Here is a 23410-nt window from a genome sequence, read left to right as displayed (position 1 = left end):
AATAATTTAGCGACAGCATGTTATAACCGGCATTTTCTTGTTGCCTAACAATCTGCCACTTGTGGGCATATATATACTAATTAATTCGTGCTTTGGACGCGTTGGAGAATTCTGTCAATCGCAACTGCGTATAAATTTGTCGTGAAGTTAAATTTGAAGCAAAAATTCGAATGCTACGGTCATTGTCGGGATTGATGTTTATACTATAACAGTTAGATGCTTTACGAAAGAGACCGACTCTCTATGTTGTTGAAACCACCGTAATTTAATCTTTCAGTATTCAAAGAGACTGTGATTTTCAAGTTGAGGCGCAATGCAAGAATCAGTGCCGCAAAATATTCTTCTGCATAATAAACTTCTGTGCGAAGAGTTTAATTTCGTACACGTGGAAAAAAGTAATCTGTTGGATTTGCGTGTACGACGGTAGTTATATGGACAGCATACTTTCTTGCAGTATAAGTTACAGCGAATTTGGTATATACTTTATATACATGCCTCGTGCGGGAGCGCTCAATTGCTTGTAGGCATAATATCTTTTCCCGAAATTCAATGGATTTGCTTCATCCTCGCGCCGTTCAAGTTGTCATAGTAATTACTGTTCATTTAGGCACGTGACACGGTTTCCTATTCGCTTCCGCCTTGTTTTATTGATTCGGAATATAGCGAGTTCGGTCAAAAGCCTTCCGCGACGTAATCTTATTGCAATATGGTCCTAGATTGCCCTTTGTTACAATACATATTCTCAGCATGTGCGTAAAAGTTTTTCTCTTAACAGGAATATTCATGCATGATATCTATAATATGCAATCTATTTTTTCAATGTTTGATTTAATTTTTGCAATCGTTTGCCTCATATCATTCTCCTCCTGCGACGAAAACAAATATGCTACTTGTATATATACTTAAATATATAACTTACGGAAATGCTGGCTTCACAAATCTTACACGTGAATCTGCAGTCGAATGTATGGCATGGAAATTTCTATAATGCGCGTAACAAACGCGAATAATGCGGATCATACTTCAAATTTAATCAAACTGAATTCGTCAAACAACCAGGGTACATCGGAGTCGGTTACAAATTACGCAAAGCGCGCGGAGTCTCACTGCAAGAAGCCGACCAAAATTCGACGAAATGGACTTTGACACATGATTCGGAATTCTGCCGGCCTAAAAGAACAATTCGTCAATCGACGGGTATTACGATTTCCAGAGAAAAACGAAAAAAGAGAAAATGTTGGGATTTTAGAACATGCCTCACGAAATCTTAGTCCAATGATCGAACAGCGACGCAGCCCTCTCAGGGAATTTTTTGACCCTGAAACCAAATTTCTGGAAGACCTTGATGAGACCTTAATTGTCTGCTAAAGGCTCGTCTCCGTACTACGGCATTGGCATTGGTACGTTAATCACAGGTAGGTATACTTCGTAAATTATGGAAAGTAAATGTCGTAGAAAGTTTTGAAATATAAAAAAGCATGTATTGCATTATACTATAGTATTGGTACAAATATTTACACACATATACTGTATGTATAAATATTTACATAAGACAATTATATATAATACATAAAGCACAATGCAGTATAAAAACTTAGATCTGATGAACGTAGTTGTATGCTAATAATTTAACAAATACCAAGGGTATTGCACAGGGTGTTTACTTACTTTTTTTCTAATCAATATCGCAAATGCTTGATATAAGGAATGTTTGGAATGACGGTCGATGCAATACTCCAAAACATCATTCTTATGCTAATCGCTAAGATATAAAAAAATCATTATTTTACGCGGAGTTATTTATTGGGTGCTGAATGCCAATGCTACAATGAGAGTGCCGCTTATGCGGGCACTAGGTAAAATAGCTGTGTCTGTCGCACTCGTGTTCAGCAACGAACAAAGACTCTGTAGGCTTACCTATCTACATACATTGTATAAAAAATATCATTACCCATAATCAAATGGCAATAATTCATATCCAGGATTCTTTTGCTCAGACAACGCACTCAAGGAAAGATTTGCGCGGATGTCTATAATGCTAGAATCATTGCTAAAGTAAATTTTCTGACGCAGAACGTTTTCATCTACAACTTGATTAGGTTTGAAAGATAAAGTTTGCAGCAGCCGCTGTCTAACGGAATGCACAGCCACTTTGTATTATCGTTCCTTCGTTTAAGTTTTGAAGGCTCCCGCTTGAGCAGCTTTGCGTATAAAAGTTTTCAAGGTAGTTTCGTCGAGATTGGAGAAATTCTGAGTTTGTATCACAGCCGTCATGTGGTTAAGGGCGAACTTGAAGCAAAATTCTTCTAGTTCCTGTAAGAGACACATTCCTAATATTCTGTTATCGTAGTTTTTTAATACTAAAATCGAGCAAACGAAACTTTTGAACACACCTGCGCGTTGTACTCGATTGCTGTACTGTAAAGGAAAGCCGCGTTTTCGACGGTAATACCTCGCTTGATCATCTGAACGCAGCGTCTTTTCAGCTGAGTCTCGCAGTACGCGTTTGCCAAGTCCAGAAGTTCTACGGAACGTATCAGCAATCACAGTTCGAAATATGGATCAACTTCAACGATTTTGCTATGAATATAATGGTAATGAAAGAGATTTGGCGAACCTAATGCGTTCTCAGCGGGTAGATCGACCTCGTCAGTGTACAAGTACCTCAGAAAAGATTTATAGACTGCATGTGAGAATTGATCTAGCTGAACAATGCTGAAAAGTACATTAACGAAAACTTAGTTAAGTGACGATAATTAGATGTCGAAAGTAACAGTAAATAGAAGACTAGAAAATGCCCTGCATACTTTTGACTGTCCTCAGCCCAGTGTTCCTGGAACATGGATCTGAAGTGTTGACATCGGATCTTCAGTACCGATTTGTGAACGTGAATTGCCTTTCCTTGAACTTGTATCACTAGATCACTCGTCGTCTATTAACGCGGAAATTTGTTATCATACATTGCGGAACTGCGCTAACAAATGACAATACTGACAAACAACGTACCGCGTCGTCAAAGGCTTGCCTTAGGCAGTCGAGTATCCCGGTTTCTTCCTCGGCATGGAGAAGAAGCGGCCGGTGCATGACACTTGGGTTGGCATAAAAGGCGAGGGCGTCATGAGGATGAAGCAGCCGCGTTGGCGTCGGCCAGGTAACACTCTGGCCCCGACACTGCCCCCACATGTAGACGCATCCTCCTTGGCCAACTGCAACGCTTATGTGGTTGTAATGAACGGCTGCTATGTCTGATACTCTCCCCATCTCTACCATGGTCACCTTGAGATGGCAAAAAATGAGAAAATTATTTATCAGTCACAATGGGTGATATCGAGTTGCGTTTGTGCCTGCCTATTCATCTGCCTATTAACTTCACCTTGACGGGACTAGAGGCATTCGCCTTATTGCCGAGTCCTAATTGACCATAACTGTTACCGCCCCAGACGTACAGAGTTCCTTCGTCGCTCAGAGCAAGGGTGTGGGCGTAACCGCATGCGACTTTTTCTAGAATGATTAAATTCACAGTTTCAAATACCCCTGCAGAGAAAGCCCCCATCTAGAAATTTACCGATAACCACCGTGGCGAGGGCAGCGACTTTGATCGGATTCAACTGGTTTACGTAATTTCCTATTCCGAGTTGGCCGACCCCGTTGTAACCCCACCCGTACACCTCACCACCATCAGTCACGGCTATGCTTGACGTTTGGCCACAGACAATGGACACAACCTTTTTTCCGGTCAGACCCGAGTTGACCTTGCGTGGGGCTCCCTGGTGTGAACTTATTCCGCTACCAACTTGCCCGCAGTTATTCTGACCCCAGGCATACACCTGCGACATGTTAATTCTGGCATCAATCAGTTTATCGTTACACGGTTTCTTACAATTTTTGCATCTACCATTCACTTTAGGTATTCCCTCTTCCTCTATTACACTAATATATTATACCTCTCCTTCATTGGTCAGGGCCAAGGAGTGGTGGCTGCCGCAAGCAACGTCTACTACGATTTTTCCTCCAGGGTGCAGACTCACGATCGTTGGGGTAAGGCCTTGGTTGGAAGTTCCATTTCCCAATTCAAAGTAACCGTTGTGCCCCCAGGAATAAACCTGTTACAAACGTACCATCATGTAAGACAGATTTTATTCTGGTGACAATTACCGTAAGATATTGGCCAGTGAACGGGTGTGTCTAATACGATTTTACCTCCCCAGCATTGGTGAGAGCCAACACGTGCGGACCGCTTCCGTAAGCGAAGGTCTTTACCCCTTTCTCACAAAGAGCTTCGACCTTCCTTGGATGCAGTGTGCTGTGGGAGTCGCCAGTACCCAGGCAGCCGGTCGTATTGCTACCAAGGGCGTATACCATGTCATCCCTCGTGACGATCAACGCCTCGTTCCCCAGATTACCTAAATAGGGATGTGAGTAAATTAAAATTGTCATAAGCTTACCTCGTTTCGAAAATTCCCGCGTTTAACAGATGGCGCAATATATCGCAAGAGTGCAGCCTGGCAGTAGGCAACAAGCGTCACGATGAAGTTCTTTGTCTACTGTGATTCGTCACGGAAAAGTACGATGGTAGAAATGTTACGAGAACGAATACAGCTGTACTATACTGTACTGTCGTTGTTTAAAGGTAAATCTCGCGTTCGAACCGTTCGAAGAGCGACTATTAGACGGTTACCATTTCATCAAAAGATGAGAAAATAAAAGCTATAGTAGCAATTGTTCTGGCTGTGTGGGTGCACGCATATCTGCCGCAGACGCGTATACAAAACGTACGAGATTTGACCCTTCAATTTTATACCTTACCGCGGGTTTCTTACTGTTTCTTACCGTATACGACAATCAGGTGTATCTTGGTTACGAATTCCGGTTCCAGTAAACTAAATATTGGCCAATTCTTTAGATCCAATCGTGACATCTTTGAAGATAGGCGACGGCCTACCTATCTAGCTTATTGGTATGAAACAGATAAACCCTCGACGACAACTCGCGGCTGACGTGTCAGACGATTGTTCTTTTAGATCGCATAGCTGTTTTGAGGTTACGGCGCAAACGTCACAGAGATGCTTGGGACTAAACTTTCACTCGTCACCCGTCGCCGGAAGAGTCCTGTGAATTTATTACAAAGTTTGAGGTATGATAAGAAGACCCTGGTTCTCATTCGGCACGAAAGAAAACTGCGGCTATTCGACATCCGCTCCGTTCGATCGTCTCGAGAAAAGTCAAACGATCATGCGTGCGTACAGTACGTGCGTTTGTTCCATAGGGACTACGGTCGTTCATTGACGCGCAGCGACAAACAATAGGCAAGATCGGTCGCTAAAAATGTCTTTACGTACGTAGCAGTCGTACTAGCAGTGTACGTGCAAAGGCATGCAGAGTTCACCGCACCCGCTAGTACCCGCGAGGTCTTCGTCGGGCTGTTCTATTTGTTGCACTATCGGTTGGCCCATTGGTTCAAGGTGTCGAAGTCAGTTGCTTGTGCTTATATGTGACCCCGCCGAATCGCAGATTGCGACGGTGCGGGGAGTTTTGGTACAGAAAGATCTTATCCGTACCGACACAATTAAGCTGTTAAGTGAGTCGGTAAGTGTAGGGCACTGTCGCCATAGTTCATGACAACACCAATGGTTCGCTATCTTAGGCAATGTTCACTTTACGGTTGAGCACTAAGAGAAGCGGTAGCGCTGCGAGTGGCCTAGCCGGGAACTAGCGTCCATCTTCTTCCGGCGTCCATTTTCCGCGCGTTGTCCTGTTCTTGTCGGTACGTCGCGAGTATTTCAACAATTTCTGGAGAGACGTAAGTTACCCAAAAAAGCACCTATCACCTGACAGCTCGCACCCTCGGTGTCACGTCTGGACGAGACGCGGGTTCGAACAACTTTTATTTTAGTGAATTTCACGCCGAGCGTGAACGACGATCCTCGCGCATCCCATGGCGTCTCTTCCCTGGATTGCGTGACACCGGGAACGCGGGACTGATTCGCGCCTTAACTCTCGTCGGCGTCACTTCTTGCTGATTTACTCCCGTTATTAGCATTTTTTGTTGTTTGACAGAATCCCGAGCTTAATGGACGGCTCACCAACCGGCAGAGGAGGATTTCGCGGTCGTGGAGGACCCGGCGGACCGCCGATGAGGGGACGCGGCGGCTTTGGCGACAGAGGACGGTAAGATTCATTCACTGTCTTAATTACTCCGTCAACCTCTATACATTTCTCCCTTTGCTCTATTTCATTTTATGCCATGTGCAAGCTTTAGTATGGATTTTTCTGTCCAATATCAAACAGAGGTGGACCTCCTAGAGGTGGCATGATGCGAGGTGGCCGAGGGGGAGGTCCTGGCGGACCGGGAGGAATGCGAGGAGGACCCCCTGGAATGAGAGGCAGAGGCGGGCCACCTGGTCGAGGTGGACGTGGCGGACACTTTCCCCCAGGGTAAGATCATGATCATGGTTGTTCTTTTTAACAAGGTTTTTAAACTTGGAAACCTAATGATAATCAAGATGTTGAAAATCCAGAGTTTGCCATGCAGTATTGATATTCTTCTCAATGGTCGATTAATTGTAGCATTATTTTAATAATCGTTTCCTGAGCATTGATCTGCGTTGGAGCATATCTCTTTATTTTATTTTATTTCACCAAAAACTGGTTTAGACCCAAGTCATAATTGCAAACTTACGTCGTATTAAAAGATACAAATTTTAAACAGTTATAAAACAGATTTAAATACACAATTCCAATTATAATTGATTATATGTATTGGTATATTGACATTTATCAATAATATGAAAAGTAATCAACTAATTTAACAGTCTTGGTTTAATTAATATTTAAATATTTACTTTTACAATTGATTTTTCAATAATGTACTATCAGTTGTAAATTATCAATTTTTTATAGATTTTATTTTGTTATAAGACCCGTTCTTTAACTAGAAGACTGCTTTAATTTTACTTGAATTCAATGTTGTGGAAACTATTATTTTTTTTGTTTCTAAATCTTCTTGATGGCATGTAAAACTCGAATTGTCATAAGATCTTCACAGAATCAATCATGTTATTAAACGCCCTGTACAAATATAATGGCTTACTATAATTTCTTGCTAATTCTAGAGTATTCTGTGTTTTGTTGCATGTAGAGAATAGTCGGGTTTAAACAAATCCATTGACTCATTTATTTTATAAGACAAGTGTTGGACTTGATTTATCTTAAATACATTTTGTAATATAGGCGGGATGATCATATTTAACTTCCAAATACCAAAATGGATTTTACGTAACCAATATATACAATCATCCACGGTTCTGAATTTTTTAATTTATGACACTTGAGTCCCAAAAGATCTCAATTCTTCCTTACAGTACTTCTGACGTTTGTGACATTTTTTCAATTCAAGATTACTGAAATGTAATCGTTGGATCTTTAATTTCCTCTACTTTCTCAGTTTATTTATTTTTTTTTTTAGAAAATAAATAAGCATTTCATGACATTCTAGTTCACTTAATGAGTATGCTACTGTTTTACATTTCTTTGGATTGAAGGTCATTTCATTGTTTAGTCACCATTTCGCGATGACTCCAATATTTTCATGTAACTTGTTAACTTCATCAATATGTTTAATTCTTTTAAACTAATATATCGTCAACAAATAATATTGCATTAGAGTACCTAATGAGTTTGTTGACATTGTTGATGTATAATACGAACAATAAGACAGCTAGATTTGAACCTTTCTGAATCCCGGAAAGCATCAATATATTTTCTGACTGAAAATGGTTGATCTTGACAATCTGTTTTTTTATCAACTAAATATATTCCAAACTATTCTAATAAGTTCCAAATTATTCCATAATAGTTGCGTAGTTTCCAGATTAATCTTTCATGATCAACTGTTGTTGGCAGCTTTTGAAATTTGACTTAAACTTTTTAACATATTCTTTGCATGCCAATGCACTAGTTACAACTGTATAAAAATACAACAAGTTCGTGATAACCGATCTTTTTACTATTGTTCCGTGTTCTCCTAATGAACTTGTTGAAATAAATTGATACATTCATGTAAACAAGTTTATTAAACAGTTCGGGAAAAGTGTTACTTATTGATGTTAGTCTACAATTCATATCATATACATCATTACTTTTGTGCAAAGGCTTTATGCAACTTGTCTTCCAACTATGGGCATAAATTCCACTTGATGTTGACTGATTCAATATCCTTACATTATATTTTCTGCAGAGGTCCACCAGATGTGGGAATGGTAGCGGGTCCAGGAGGTGGCCCTCCTCCACCAGGAATGGCAGGTCCTCCAAGAGGAGGTCGAGGCGGCGGTGGAGTTGGCGGCTTCCGAGGTGGGAGAGGCAGAGGCGACTTTGGTAGAGGTGACATGCGCGGTGGTGGTGGAGGCTTCAGAGGACGTGGAGGCGGTATGGACCGAGGAGGTGGTAGGGGGGGTGGCCGTGGGTGAGTTTCTTGTCTATCGACAATGAATTTCAAGTCGACACTATGAATTAGCTTGCCAATATAAACTCCTCTTGTTTCACAGTGGTGGCGGTCCCCCAAGAGGTGGTCCGGGCGGCAGAGGTGGGTTTGGAGATCGAGGTGGTAGAGGAGGCATTGGCGGCAGAGGAGGTGCTATCAAGCGGGGTGGTGGTCCAATGGGAGCTGGTGGTCCGGCAAAGAGGCCCAGGTTCGATCAGGCACCCTCGCAGAATTCAAACGGTTATTCTGCCCCACCAAATAAGTGAGTAACCTTTGTTGCTGAGCTGAAACGCTGTGGTAACTTGTTGTTCGCTGGTTCAAACTTTGATGGGTTTTATTCTTCTCTTTTCCCATTTGCCTGGAACAAAACAGCCAGGGTTATGGCGGTGGTGGACCACCCGGCAATGGCTACTCTCAGCAGCAGCTACCGCCGCAACAACAACAGCAACAACCACAGCCAGGAGGTGGAGGATACGGTGGATACTCGGCACAGCAGGGACCCTATGCGCAGCCTTATTCTGGCTATGAGAGCTATCAGCAGGCACCTGATTACGCCCAACCTACCGTAAGTCTTTGCATGTTTCAATCGTCACGTTCCCTGCCATTGCGTTATTTCCGAAGGAGGGAGGGTTGCCAAAACTTGTACGATAACGCACAGTTATAGAATGTTCCGTGTTTCTACGAGTGCTGGAAGCAAAGTCTCTTTAGTTTAAAAAAAAATGACAAAATAACATGAGACTTAAGTGCATGTACATGCGTACGTTGATTTGTCTTTTCTGAAGGGATACGCAGCACCAGCGCCAACAGACGGAAGGTATGGCGGAGCACCCAACGTACCACCTACAGCTGCCTACAACTCGTCCGACCCCTATAGCTATGGAAAAGCATCCGCACCGGGTAAGTAGAGCAATATGTGAGAGCAAAAAAGCCTTAACTGTATTACTTAATAATTTTTTCAACTGATCACATTTGACAATTTGCAATGTTGGCTCGATTCCTACCGTCCATGTCCCGACTTTCCTCCTATTTCTATCGTATTTGGTAATATTTATAACACGTACTGTGCGCGCATGGTCATATAAGAGTTGCCATATATTCGGCCGAAACATTTTTGGTATTGATTATTGTAAAAAATAATTTGGTACGTGAGAATGACAGAAATTAATAAAAAATAATAAATGGAGTGTATCACGCCCGGATACCACCGGATGTTGTTTTTCTGGCTCTCGGGCGTGTTTTAAATATCCTGGCTAAACTGGTTTCTTCTCACCCGCACAAGCCTCGATGATGGAAAATAATAAAGTCTCGTGACTGACAACGTCCGAGGGTTTGTCGCAGCAAAATCTTACCCATACATCGCCAAGACAAAGTTTTCTGTATTTGGTAGTTTCTCAGGATTCGAATAGAATATAACAAACTGTCGGATTGAGGGAAGTACAACAATTAAACATTGAATGAAATATAATACCAGGTGACCCGTACGCAGCCGGTTACCAGCAGGGGGCTGCAGCGGGTGCGGCAGCTGGGGGTGGCGGTTACGCCCCTGCCAACCCCTATGATGACCGATCCTCTAACGCCACCACCGCAACAACCGGGGGTGGCTACTCTACGCAGTCCTACGGTTAGTTATTTCGTATTCCCTACGGTTATTGACCTGATCTTCCCGTTTCCACCCGATAGCAATTCGCAATAGCTTCAAGATACGCCAGTCTTCACTCGCTGAGTGTGTCGTTCACTTTGTGAAACCGTCGCTTACACTAGGGGATTATTCGTATTTATTTGTGTTTTACGGTGTATCTCAATCTTGTAGATGTGTGCAATTCATTTTCGAGCCGAAACTTGTCAAGTGTTAAAATTTATTTGGCCAACCAATTGTCTTGCTTGGAATGCGTTGTAGCTCAACTACAACGGCATTGAACATATTCGCGATTGTAAACGTGTTTTCTTAGACGTAGCCCTTTGGTTGCGCAAATATATTTTGAACCCAGGGCTGGGTAAAATCCTCTAACGGATTTGAAATATATAAGTGAAATTAGTTTTTATCGTTATGTGTGAAATGTAAAATGTTTGATGGGTGCAAAAAACAATTCGACATTCAACGATGTAAAATTCTCAATACTGAACAGCAAAGCAACAGAGGATTGGCATATGGCATTTTAAATCCACGTTCAGTATAACATAGTATAACCATTTTAAACGTTACCCAGCCCTGTTTTGAACCTTTGCAAGAGACGGATGGACGGACAGACTGACACGGAGGTAAACGCCGATGATTTGTACACTACAACATACTGAAGGTGAACGTTTCTTTCTGCTTACAGACTATCCGAGTCAAGATGGCGGGTATGGGAAACAGGACTATGGTAAGTAACGCTTGCAATTTAAAATATCACCCTAGATAGTAAGATTGACCATCATGATCATGTTTGTGTGTCAAACCGACACAGCGAGACTCGCGCGCGCACTCGCCAACGCGTTATCACCATTGCAAGTCGTACTCTACTCATATATAATACTATGAAATGCAGTGAGTAAATGAAAAATAACATTGTGTGGCAAGGTGGCTCGATTTGTCAAACATAACTGCTCCTCGAAAATCATAAATAATTCAACACGGGGAAGCAGCCGTTAATCTTTGCAATGTCAGGCAGTTAATCTTCATTGATCACGGTACCTTTACACCGAATATTTATTATAACTGTAGTAGTCGATACAATGCAGCGTTGTATCAATACAAAGCCCAGAGATTGAAAGCGAGACGAAGAGAATATTTGCTTGTGGGGAGACAATTGTCGTTAAGTGATGACACAATTAAAACATGTAGTCGTGTACATGCTCGTCTATATCCCATACAGACTAATGTACTATATTATTATAATATCGCTACCTGTGAATAAGGTATAAAATTAACACGTTCGTGTGTAAGTTGAATTAAAAAATAATATTTAATAGAGAAATTTCAATGAAATTACCAAAGTGATTGAACGGAGGAGGTATGGTTGTTTGCAGGTGGCAGTGCTGGTTACCAAAACGCCCAGTCTCAGCGACGCTATTAATTATTACCAATTCAACTATTTAAAGTGTAAATGTTAGATATGAGTTTTTTTTTCCAAATTATCTGAACCGTCTGTTGTTCAAGCGTGCGACAAATTCTTGTTTTTTGTTTTTTTATCTGTTCTATTTTAACATAAAAAACAGAACGAAGGAATTGTCAATCGTGATAGGTTTTATACAATCGAAACGTTTTTGCATTCCGACGCATCAGGACTATTGTGGGATTTGGCAAATGAGCAGTTCTTCTCCCCCCTGTCTCCTCGATATTTTATGCATGCAATGCGTATGATTATTTACTTGTGAGACATACCCTATGAAATCATATAGTATACGCATAGGTGGAACACAGGTGTATATCGCACTCTTGAAAAACGACGGTGTTACTGGTGCAAGAAATAATTTTGTGCTAGGAATTCTCAACCAGGATTCACAGTATCCAGAAAAATAATACACAGAAAAAAAACTAATGCAAAACCGACGATAAACTTTTACCATTGACTGGCGGAGAGAAATTGAAATAGAGAAAGGGTGACAGCGAGAAAATAGGAATAGATAATAGAACAGCACATAGAAATAACTGATACACAGAGACGGAGATATGTTCTCATTTTGTCGTCTATTCTGCTCATCATTTTAGGCTTAAGTAAGTTGTGTGGTAATTCTGACATGTGTTGTTGTAAACTATGCATTACATATATACTTTAATAGAATTACCTAAATTCCAAAATATTGAAGGAAGATTTAATTAGGCCGATTCAAGGAAAAAGCAAATGAATAAATTAACTGCGTTTGCGAGAAAATTATATAATTAAGGATCCGCGCTGATGCAATGGGAGTTTTCCAGTGAAATCCCTGGCATCTTACATAGTAATTATTATCATAGTGAAAACATTAACAATCACACCAAGAAGAAGCAAAGAATACAAAAGGCAAAGAAAGACGATAAAGAAACAAAATCGCAAAATATCAACTGTATATTAATATCCGAACTCAACACATTATTATGTAAATTCAGTCGTTCAAATGTACCTTACATGATAATTTATTAATTAAAGAAAAGTATAACAATGATAATTGTGATAACTGACTACGTTATCGGTGAAATACATGCGTTTGTCAAGACATGTTTCTCTTTTCTTTTAGTTTGACTCGGTTTCTTAATCTTTTTCTTTTTATATGTATGTATACATTATACATATATACTGCTATATATTTAGTATGGCATTTCTTGGCGAGTAATCAAGAGGGATTTAAATAAGTATTTAAACTACTTGATGAGGGAGGGATAATTCCATATGCATAACGATTTAATATGACAGTTATATATACATATATTTTTTAAAAAATGTCATCAAAATAATGGTTAATCGGTTACACGATAACCATTAAAAAATAATCTTGTACAGAATGAAATGTCGTACATCATTGTTTTCTTCATTTTTCTAATACGCATTTTTTACCTGAATTCTTTTTCATTAATGTATATATATATATACATATATATATCAGTGTAGACACAATTATTATATATATTGATTACAATATATTACATTATATATATTGTAATCAACATAGCGAACGTCAACGTGAAAATATGAAGAAAACAAAAATTTAGTAATATCCTAAAAAAAAAAGAACAAAAATGATGAAGGAAAATAACATATCATATTCTTTTATATTTATTGTTACCTTACCTGATTTTCTATACGTATACAATTTTTGCTGTTCGCAAAAATGATAACGCGAGGAGAGAGATTGAACAAAAAATAAAGGATACAAAAATAAATAACCAGCAACTGCCTTAGGATACCAGCACACAACCAATTAATGGGGGACTGCAAATTCCAATACTCTACATGTAGTCCTAATCAGCCATTGGCGACAAATAGGTAGAGCAAACAAACCAAACAAAAAACAAGAGACTAAGAAAGGCAAAAAAAGAAAAGAAAAAAAAAAAAGAAATGAAAATACACACCACAGAGATGAGAGATGACAAATCTCACAAGACGTAGGTATCTAAATGCAAGTATCACACCACTTCGAGTAGGAGAGAAGGGTGCGCAGGTAAAAACAAAACTTTTCTATACTCTAAATAAAAAAAATGTTTCACAATTTCTTTCAATTCGATTTCACCAGAATTTTTCAAACAGAAGCTTCTCATTTTTATTCTTTAGTTGCCTTATTTTCCTTCTATTGAATTAAAAAAAGCATTCATATTATTATTTTTTTTTAATACAAAATAGAATAAAAAAACTGATCTGGAGACGTAAATAGTAACGATCTTATCGCATACTTTTTTTAAATTCATTTTGGGAATTAGGGTAGAAAACGGGGTGTCCTGCACTTGATCTTATTAATCAACTGGCGAAATTCGAAAACGTTAGGGGATGTGTCTACAGGCGGAGAAAATGTCAGGCAATTCTAGAAATCGCTGAACTACAAAATTGCAAAATATACGACAAGGTTACGCTCTGCCGAAACTACAACGAAGCTTAATTCATTAATTTCAAGGCTCGAATTACGATATAATCTAAAAAAAAAAAATAATTAAGAAACCAACCATTATTTAATTCAACAAATTTGCATTGTTGCATTGTCTTACCTCGCCATTTTCAAATTATTTCACTACGAAGGATAAGAAGACGATGCTTTTTTATTTTGAGGTCAGAAAGTGTGGAAGAATCAAGGTCTAACAAAAAAAATTTAAGCGGACACCCTGGCTAGAATTTTTTCTCACAATATGAACATGTTCAATCACATCGCGATTCTTTTTTTTTCCAATCTTTTTATCATTTTATCATCTATGTGTATACCGTAGTACGAAAATTTCAAAATCTATCTTCAAATTGAAAAGAAAAAAATGTTTATATATACATATATATATATATTATATATATGATGACAAAAATTAAGTTTATTTCACAGGTGTGCATACAATAATCAACCACCTGAGAAACTGAAAGAGTGAAGGAAAGTTAAAATAATGAGGTCAAAAAAACCAAATACAGAATAATCCATTAAGAGGTCTGACACTGTGCCTTCATTGTCAGCAAAAGAAATCTGTGTATTACGTTGGTATAGTTAACGTTGTTTACTATCATTGGGACTTTTATTACAAGCAATAAACTGTGTACAAATTTTAAAGAAAGTTAGATTGCCAGAATGACCACCCGACTTTGAACTCACTGGGTATTCGGTATGATTTTTTCGGCGAATTTGAAATCTGCAATTCTCATTGCAGGCTACACAGTAGGTCCCCTATTTCCCTAATCTACCCTATTTTTTCCCCTTTATGCACTCTAAAACTGAAGGTTTCCCCTAAATGTATCCTTAACTACAGTCAATTATCCCCTGAAACCCCCATATTTTTGCAAGCCAGTCGCTTTTTTTTCCCTCAAATAAACTAAAATAAACTGAAAATATCAATTTGATGCTTGAGAACAATGTTTATACTTCGAATTTAACATGGGGAGGAAAAAAAAGAACTTATGTTTCACAAAACCATAATTTTTATGGTTTGATTGAGTATCGTTATCTACTGGATACGTGTGCTAATCCCAAATTATTTTGTTCCCACATTTAGTTAGAAATATAAAAATTATTCTCAAGCATCAAATTGATTTTTTCAGTTGATTTTAGTTTGTGAAAAACTTCAAAAATATCTATGTAATTTACATTCAAAATTGTAATCGTCCCCCCGGCACGTGTTAACATTATACTAAAATTTTTATATACATAGGAAATTTCTTTTTTTCTATAACATAAAGATATTTTCGTCGTGCAATCGAAAATAAATTCAAAACGACCAAAATAACGGACACTCTAGCGTGTATCTAATTTTTCTGTATTTGGTCAGTACTATGAAAAAATATCGGCACCGTAATACCCCCTTATTTTCATAAAGTTTTTCCTTATTTCCTCTAAAATTACCTGTCTTGAACACTGTGAAGCCTGTTATCGTGGCCAATCATTGGAATAATCAGAACACATGACATATTATTTTTTTTCCTTCAAACGGAACTAAACAGTATAGTAAATACGGCCACGAGAATACCTTGAAAAGGCAGGATATTAGCTACACATATCAGTCTGTATATATCTTGACAGAAGAATATGAAAGCCGCAGAAAGTGACCGAAAAATATCTTCACCACTTTTCGTGGCCATTCTGAATTATATTTTTCAACTTCCAATAAGCTGTTTCTCCTGTTGTTGTTGTTGTTCAGGGAAAATTATAATCCGGCAAACGAATTAATGCCTCGTAGAGATGCCCAAATAATTGCGTCGATTACTATCTGTTCGACGCCAAAAATATAATACTTTTTACTATTCATTTATATCACGCAGACATGAATTTTAACAATTATTTGATTACTTTCGTATTTGGTTGGATGAAAAAGAAGGCAATACAAATGATGCTCGAGCTGCAACATCGGGAGCACTTACGGCGCACGATATTGAAATATGATGAGGGATTGAGGGCCGATTTGTTTTATTTGTAGAATTTCTCTACGCAGGCAAAAAAATAAATAAAGAAAGAAATCCTCAAACTAACGTGCAAAAATCGAAACAAGGCGAAAGTAAAGAAGTGTAATAATTGAGCACGACCAAGTGCGATTGAAAAGCGAAAGCAGAAAAGGGCCGAGGCTTATTTGCGAGACACACGTTGTATGTACTGGCATAAATTTCTGGCTGCGATCGATATACTTATAAGTCAAATGCCTCGAGTTTCTACCTTACCTCTTACCTCACTCACAATCAGCCAAAGCTCAGGTGAGTAAAAACAACCAAATAATATACCTATAAATTTATTCACTTATCGTTCATTTAGTCGTTCGTTCGTATAATTACCTTTATTGCGTATAGTCGAAAAAAGGCCAATGGCGTCCATGTGTTTTCTTTGAACGCTAGCCTGTTACTATTACGACGTTTTTTTTTTTTTAAATTTTCTTTCTGTGGTTCTGTAATCGTATACACATCCTGTAATTTCACTGAAAGCCACGAGTCCGTACCTCGTGATTGATCAAAAGCACACGCGATGGTCTATGTCATTGTGTCGATTCGTCGTAGAAAAAGAATATATATAAAATGAATAAATGAAAAATATGCATAACCGCCATTTATGCTTATTGTGTATGCACGTTGTGCGTATACCAAGGAAAAAAGTAAAATTGAAAGTGAAAAAATATAGGCATAGGATACGATAATAAATATAGACGCAAAACTGTACAGGAAGTACAAGTATAGCCTAATCGATTGAATATGACGTGAAGAAAAAATATATTCTCGGAATCGCATGGCAGGTGTATAAACATACTTTATTTATTTTATCTTTGTCATTTTTTTTTCTTCGTTCCAAAAGAAACGTTTGTATCTTATACTTATCACACAGTGGACTAACTTATAGTAGCTTATTATGTACCTAAAAAAAAGCTGCAGGATAACTGCAGCGGGCAAGTATGTGTGTGAAGCAATGTACAGCGGATTCTCAATAACTTTTGAATTTTTAATGCCTTACTAGCCCCAGGAGTGGTAGTTTTTCAAATCCGAGCTTTTCCGTAAGCAAATTTCGGGGCATTGAGCTACGTAGCTCTAAGGGTCAGAAGTCGTGCAGGAAAAACTGCTCTACATGATATCACAAAAAGAAAACAAGACAAAGAAAAATAAAATCACAAACGGGGTGGCCAAACAAAGACGCGCGGTTTATTAGATATCCGCATTGATTATGTCGACACCTTAATATAGGCCAACGACCGCAGTACAAAATACCGTTTTTGTACCTTCCACACACGCTATGCCGTGACGTATCTCGTGTTGCCCCACCAAATTTCACGACCTTAACGCCTTTTCTTTATTTCTTTTTCTCTCTTTATCTCCCTCAATATAGGGTGGAACCAAAGAAGAGGATAACGATCACTAATCGGGTTCTTCCTCTGGTCGTAGACGAAGTCGAGCCACTCGTCGAGGGCGGTGAGGATCCCTGACAAACCGGCGAACGCCATACTTGACACAGGGTGACCGGGGCCTGACGCTAACCGGCCCAAAATTACCGGAAGCACCGCTCGTCGTTCCGTGAGTTTTTCCTCAGTCAGAAATGGTTTTATTTAACCAGGGTATGTCTGGGGTAGCTGTCAGACCAATTTGGGGAGCAAGGAATTGTCAGGAAATTAAGGGTTTTCTATGGTCTTTCGTAAGGATAAAGAGAAAGAAAACCAGTTCAAAGATCTGAGTACCCTCTCCGGTGTTTATGCCGGTTTAACACGTACGTCTGATTATTAGACCTTTTTTCATCGCAGTTCGGAGGAGTGCGGAATCGGTTTACATAGGCGAGGCTACTCGAAGCTCCTCGAAATGTACGTACCTTTTACCTATATATGTATACCATACCATAGTTTGTAAAGTATATTTACATACACCGGATACCGAACTAGCGCTTAACAATATTCCTTATGCAATGAATTTACATCCCAGTGTAGCCTTCTATTACACATACATCCCCCCCCTCCCTCTCTCCCCCGTAACGCGATCTGGAGCGTCACGGATATATTATGTAATCTGTATTGTGACCGTAGGATACTCACCAACACAGGGTATCCAATATCGCCATTGCTATTCATTTTTACCATTCGAACGGCGAATGCAGAATGAAAAGACTATGCGGCGATCTAATTTTATCTGAACAAGGAAGAGAACGGTTAAAAAGTGTCCAACTAAGGCAGAAAAGAACACAAGGAGAGTCACGACCCCCCCCCCCCCCTCCGCCGGGTGCTTCTCTTTTGTAAAGATCGTAGTCAGTGGATCCCCCCAACGGATTCTTTTGAGTTCGGTTTTCGCCGCAGTGCCGGTTGAAAGTTGCGCGCGCCTCTTCAGAGGGGACTTCCCCCAACCGCAAGCAACCAGATTTGTTTTGTCGATATAAACGTACCCGCCCGTGCGGGGATACTCACTCGCCTCTGCGTGTATTCGCCATTCATTTATGTCGTATTGCGGAAGGGGTCTGCCATCATCGTTCGAAATCGCGCCAGCACTCTAACCGAACCCCTCAGAGATCGAGGATCGCGCATCTCAGGCCCCAAAGACAGTACCGAGTCGGCCACATCTCCCTCCTTCTCTTTTTCTCACAATAAAAGTAGGTAGATTATTTGAGCCTAGTGTAACTGATCTAGCTCTCTCTCTGACTTCACCGCGTCCTTTCACGAGTATGTTTCTGTATTGCATACGGTTGATTCTTATTCGCCAGAAAGCCATGGTCTTAGACAAGAAAACCTGGGACTCTTCGGATGCCCTGCTCGCCAAGTTTGACGCCAATCACGACGGCCTCATAGACTATGACGAGTTCAGGAGCATGTGCGTCGAGCTATTCGGGCCCGACGAGGTTGAGCGACACGAGTACAGGGTCAGGGACATATTCGACATCCTTGACCTCGACGAAGACGGATACCTCAATCGCGAGGAATGGGAAAGGTACGTCGATCTCGCCGATTTAATGCGCTCTCAATTTATTTCAGATACGGCAAGCCAAGAAGAAAATTACGTTTTTCAGTCAAGGAAAGTGCCTCTCCTCGGCGAGTCATTGTCGGACGTCAATATTCGGTAGTCTATTTACAAATATTCGGAATCAGTCTGTATAGTATGCCAGGAATTCTCGACTAAAGAAACATAGCGTGCGAATTTTTATGTACACAAAGCTGCCCAGTATATTTTTAGATCAAGGAAATGAATTTCGGTTAAATTATCGTCACTCTGAAAAAGGCCGAGCAGAATCGATGCAAATCGTATACCGCGCAACAAGTACGAGGCAGCATTACCGACTAAGCAACATTTGTTGCGTAAGCCGGTTGCGACCGTTAAAATTCACCAAATTCATTCATTCAAAATTCAGTTGAAAATAAAAATTTTTTATTCTCTGTATTCCGCATTGATTCGTTTGAATATGTTGTCGATTTGTTTTATCATCGTGCACGTTGGTGCCCACTCACACAAAGGGATGATTTGTAGGTGTTACAACGAATGGACGTTGGTCGTGGTGAATCCTGTGAATGTTTTAATCGTGGTCGACGTGCAAAACGATTTCATCGATGGTTCGCTCGCGCTCCGACACTGCGGTAAGGGGCAAGACGGCATTGAAGTAATCGAGCCGATAAATCGATTGCTGGCTGAGGTAAAGTGGCACAAAGTTGTCTACTCCCTTGATTGGCACCCTGATACGCACATTGGGTTCTATGAAAACCTTGGCCTTCGCGAGCTCCACTCAGATTCTAAGGTACAAATTGCACCTTAAAATTTACGCGAGATTTTCAAGTCATTACACGGCAGCTACCCAATCCTTGCATTGTCTCGTTGCAGATCTCTAAAGAGGAGGCCAAGCTCTTTGACACAGTCGTATTCCGCGATCCATACTTGGAACAGCGATTGTGGCCGAAGCATTGCGTAATTGACTCCTGGGGGGCCCAGCTGCACAAGGATCTGGTGATAGCGCCAGGATCAGGCAAGGTAGGAACGATCTAGGTGTTCAGTTACCTGGAATCTTTCGGAATTTCGTGAATACTTATGACATGTCATTGATATTCAAGAAAAAAACACATAATCTGCAAGCGCGTATACCGCAGAACATGTCGCATGTCGTACACTATACGCACGAAGCTTTCATTTGAGCTGATAAATGCAGACTGCACTTTAATTATATATGTAAAATGATCCACCCTCAGGTGCGAAAGGGCCAGCATCCGGACATGGAGGCATACTCAGTGTTCTCAGATAACAACTGTGCGGACTCGCGAGAGCTGCTGAACATCCTGGAGGAGGTCGGAGCGACGGATCTATACGTGTGTGGCCTCGCTTACGACGTCTGCGTGAAAGCGACTTGCCTCGACGGTCTTCGACTCGGTTACCGGTTGGCCGTCGTCGAGGACTGCTGCCGTGGCGTCAACCCCGTCGACGTCGAGAACACACGACGCCTTATCGAGGATGGTGGCGGCCTGCTGACCGATTCGCAAGCTGTGCCGCGGTTCGTCACCGGAGATACCCGCAGTCTCGTGATGGCTCTGCAGCTTGCCAAGTCAATGGCAAAGAAACATGGCGCCGTGGTCTCTCGTGCAGAATAATTGCATCGGATGTAGCGTGGCGTCGCTCGTTGTCAACCCACCTCGCCATTGCAGAGTTTGCCCTTCCCTCCCCCGTGCTTGCTACTCACGTCTTACGTACCTGTAGCGTCGCTCCGTAGTCTTCTCTGGTTTTTAAACAAATTTGAACTGCGTACCGCTTCGGATGAATTATCTCCTCACGTGAGTTCATTCATGTACGTTAGGCAAGTATTTTTCTCTAGTCTATCTATCGCCGCAACAAACGTACGCCGCGACTGCAGTTATAGGGTCGCACAAAGTACGACTGCACGTGAATAACTGTGGCGTTTGATGAAATTTAATTTAATTTTTATTCCTCATCTTCGCAAATAATGCATAGGTATTACAACTTACTTACTTACTATTATGTAACGGTACACAAGTCTTTAATCAATCATAGCATTCGTACATATGTATGTATCTATTTATATATGTACAATAGAGCGTATCTCCGTGTGTTATATCACTATGCTACGGGCAAGGCAAAGTATGTACTATATAACGATAATAAATGCTAAAATAATAAATATAAATATCAACTTGCGGTAGTGACTGTACCCCAGGCTTGGGTCGGTTTTCAAGCGTCGTAAAAAAAGAAGTGAGCAAATCAAAACTTTAATCTACATTCTGACGGCGCATCGTCAATTCGCGCGCTGTCCTCTCGAGTTTGTTTGCGGACTCATCATCCGTAGAAAACTCGCAGACGTAGCTGTGCCTCGCCCCGCAATCATCGCCTTTGTACGAATATATCCTTGAGGTCGGGTTGTACTCGAGCTTAAGACACCTCCCGTCGCCGGTGACGTTTTGCTTAGTATCCTGGTGGACAGGTCGTGCGCTTCCAGCCCATATCCACAGGAGACCAGGATTTAATCCCCCTGTCCAGAAGCTCTTGCCCCGGACCTTTTTGACCGACTGCAGGTGGGCTATCAGGTCCTGGTTCTCCTCAACAGACTCCAACTCCGCTAGGTTGCCACCGAAACTTCTACACATGCTCGCCGACGACTTCCAGTCCAACTCGCGAACGCTGAAGTGGTAGCAGTTCTTGCCCACCCGCGTGTAGTTATTCGGGCACAGATCTGATAAAGGAGCATCGTGTCAAGTGGGCTTTTAATGACCGCGATAACGCGAACGATGCGTCAACCTTTCGTTGAGATAAGCCCGATTCGTATTCAAGGAAAAGTATTGGGCCATAGCTGAGGCAGCGGTGAGCAGAGGACAGTTATTTGAAATGAGTTAAGGAATTTTACCTTTAGCCTGATTGTTTCCAGAAACCACATAATAGAGCAGCTCCTCTGCTCTTCTTAAGCGTTTTTCCATGTAATCCACCCTGTAGACGAGTTTTTCTATCGCTCCTATGGGAAATGATAATGAAATCTACGAACTGTCTAGATTATTAATTTTAGGAAAAAACAGCTGTTACGTCCGTGAATGTGGTTTAATCCCGATATGATATTCATATAAGAACTGTGGGAGAGTCAGCGAGTAGGAACAATAGAGCGAGGTGGTACACCGGACGTAACACAGCAATTGATGCTGTGCTGACTATTTAATTTGAGGCTGTAGTTTATGCTTCGTTTATACTTAATCTCACTTTTTAACTGATATAGGTTGCTGGTTATGAATTTCAAGGGCCAGATATGAAATACATATACTGTATGTAAACACAAAACTAATGCTATTATCTGCAGTATTTCAATGAAACCTACCCAGAAGGTACAGGTCCGTTTCGGAAACATCCCGCTTGTTCGGCGAGTTGCCAGATGGTGAGACAGTCAGGGCATTGTCGCCGATCTTCATGACCCTTGACGTACGAGATGAAGCCCCATCACTAAGAACCCAGTCTTCCAGAATTTCGCTCCAGGGCCCTGGGGAGTCGGCTCTCCAGGGTGACGACATTGACACGTTTGAGGGTAGGTATATCGCTGTGTGAAGAACAAGTATTGGTGTTGTAAGTATTATTGTAAGTAAGTATAATTAGTAAGTAAGTATTGGTGTGTCTATTGCGCTATAAAATGACTTCATCATCATCTTAAGCAGTAGCGATATCAATTCGTCACTTCTGAGGCATACGTACCACTCACACACGGCAATGTAATCCACACCGTCAGTAGAGGGGTCAGAACCCCAATCCACACCCCTAGCATCCTGTCGCGTTGATATTGGGATCCAAACGAAACTGTAAAAATTTGGATATTAAGCATGAGGAAAAAAAATACAGACGATTATTCAAAATTCATACTGCTTATTGCGTTCGTTCCATATATGCGTACACGTATATACGTGCGTATACTTTGAAACTTTCTCCCGGAAATTCCAACACTCTGATACAGCCACAGTATACGACCTGCAACTCATGTCGTTGCGGACCTTATCTGAGATCGGTTCTTCGGAATTCAACGATTAACGTGGCAGGAACCTGAGCCTTAGTTTACAGGACGAATGCTCCAAGTAGATGAATATGCAAAAAGATTGTGAATAACGGACGCGAGATTACCTGTATACAATGTATCTTGTCGAGGTGCACTTGCTGAGAGATTCCTCTGATCTACACTTGATCCTTGAATTGTTTTCGCTCCCCGACTCTGACTATGGTTCCGGAGCGTCTGCAGTCTGCCTCACCTGTGATGACGATCGGCCCGCTTTCTCCCCACCTGATTGTCTTTGCCGAGTGTTGTTCGGAGAACCGTTGGTGCCTACGCGATACGCTGCTTTCTTTCCTTGGGTAGTATAAAATCTTTGCGGTGTTAAGAACGGAC

The 23410-nt window shown here is 40.8% G+C and overlaps 4 protein-coding genes across 10 annotated transcripts; 2 read left to right on the top strand and 2 right to left on the bottom strand.

Annotated features, from left to right (window-relative positions):
- Positions 1 to 1500: 1500 nt before the first annotated feature.
- LOC124182061 (RCC1 and BTB domain-containing protein 1-like) lies at positions 1501 to 5512 on the bottom strand. 3 transcript variants are annotated; one of them, XM_046568849.1, is made up of 11 exons: positions 5340 to 5512; positions 4831 to 5109; positions 4201 to 4403; positions 3945 to 4103; positions 3566 to 3827; positions 3374 to 3501; positions 3007 to 3276; positions 2808 to 2932; positions 2618 to 2715; positions 2394 to 2524; positions 1501 to 2313 (listed from the first exon to the last, which is right to left on the bottom strand). In XM_046568849.1, exons 2-11 carry the CDS (start codon positions 4916 to 4918, stop codon positions 2173 to 2175), a joined length of 1605 nt encoding a protein of 534 aa, XP_046424805.1. In that variant the 5' UTR covers positions 4919 to 5109; positions 5340 to 5512; the 3' UTR covers positions 1501 to 2172. The 3 variants fall into 3 exon arrangements, with proteins under 3 accessions (XP_046424805.1, XP_046424807.1, XP_046424806.1); XM_046568850.1 differs by having other exon boundaries at positions 2213 to 2330; XM_046568851.1 differs by lacking the exon at positions 4831 to 5109.
- A 136-nt stretch (positions 5513 to 5648) lies between these two features.
- On the top strand, positions 5649 to 17885 carry LOC124182062 (glycine-rich protein DOT1-like). 5 transcript variants are annotated; one of them, XR_006870678.1, is made up of 11 exons: positions 5649 to 5800; positions 6058 to 6168; positions 6289 to 6435; positions 8237 to 8461; positions 8544 to 8741; positions 8852 to 9044; positions 9262 to 9376; positions 9951 to 10100; positions 10801 to 10842; positions 17420 to 17604; positions 17829 to 17885. XR_006870678.1 is itself a non-coding variant. In XM_046568852.1 (10 exons), the coding sequence occupies exons 2-10, from the start codon at positions 6071 to 6073 to the stop codon at positions 11533 to 11535; spliced, it is 1215 nt and encodes a 404-aa protein (XP_046424808.1). In that variant the 5' UTR covers positions 5649 to 5800; positions 6058 to 6070; the 3' UTR covers positions 11536 to 12655. The 5 variants fall into 5 exon arrangements, 3 of the variants coding, with proteins under 3 accessions (XP_046424808.1, XP_046424810.1, XP_046424809.1); XR_006870679.1 differs by lacking the exon at positions 9951 to 10100; XM_046568852.1 differs by lacking the exons at positions 17420 to 17604; positions 17829 to 17885 and adding an exon at positions 11489 to 12655.
- Positions 17886 to 18063: 178 nt separating this feature from the next.
- On the top strand, positions 18064 to 21187 carry LOC124182063 (nicotinamidase-like). Its single transcript, XM_046568855.1, has 5 exons — positions 18064 to 18661; positions 18773 to 18996; positions 19531 to 19795; positions 19879 to 20025; positions 20241 to 21187. Exons 2-5 carry the CDS (start codon positions 18779 to 18781, stop codon positions 20634 to 20636), a joined length of 1026 nt encoding a protein of 341 aa, XP_046424811.1. The 5' UTR covers positions 18064 to 18661; positions 18773 to 18778; the 3' UTR covers positions 20637 to 21187.
- On the bottom strand, positions 20862 to 23285 carry LOC124182064. The gene is made up of 5 exons (XM_046568856.1): positions 23149 to 23285; positions 22729 to 22830; positions 22361 to 22576; positions 21902 to 22006; positions 20862 to 21730 (listed from the first exon to the last, which is right to left on the bottom strand). Exons 2-5 carry the CDS (start codon positions 22796 to 22798, stop codon positions 21270 to 21272), a joined length of 852 nt encoding a protein of 283 aa, XP_046424812.1. The 5' UTR covers positions 22799 to 22830; positions 23149 to 23285; the 3' UTR covers positions 20862 to 21269.
- Positions 23286 to 23410: the final 125 nt, after the last annotated feature.

This window comes from Neodiprion fabricii, chromosome 5, assembly GCF_021155785.1.
Source record: "Neodiprion fabricii isolate iyNeoFabr1 chromosome 5, iyNeoFabr1.1, whole genome shotgun sequence".
In the NCBI taxonomy this organism is placed as follows: Eukaryota; Metazoa; Arthropoda; class Insecta; order Hymenoptera; family Diprionidae; genus Neodiprion; species Neodiprion fabricii.
This window is presented reverse-complemented; position numbering and strand designations above follow the sequence as displayed.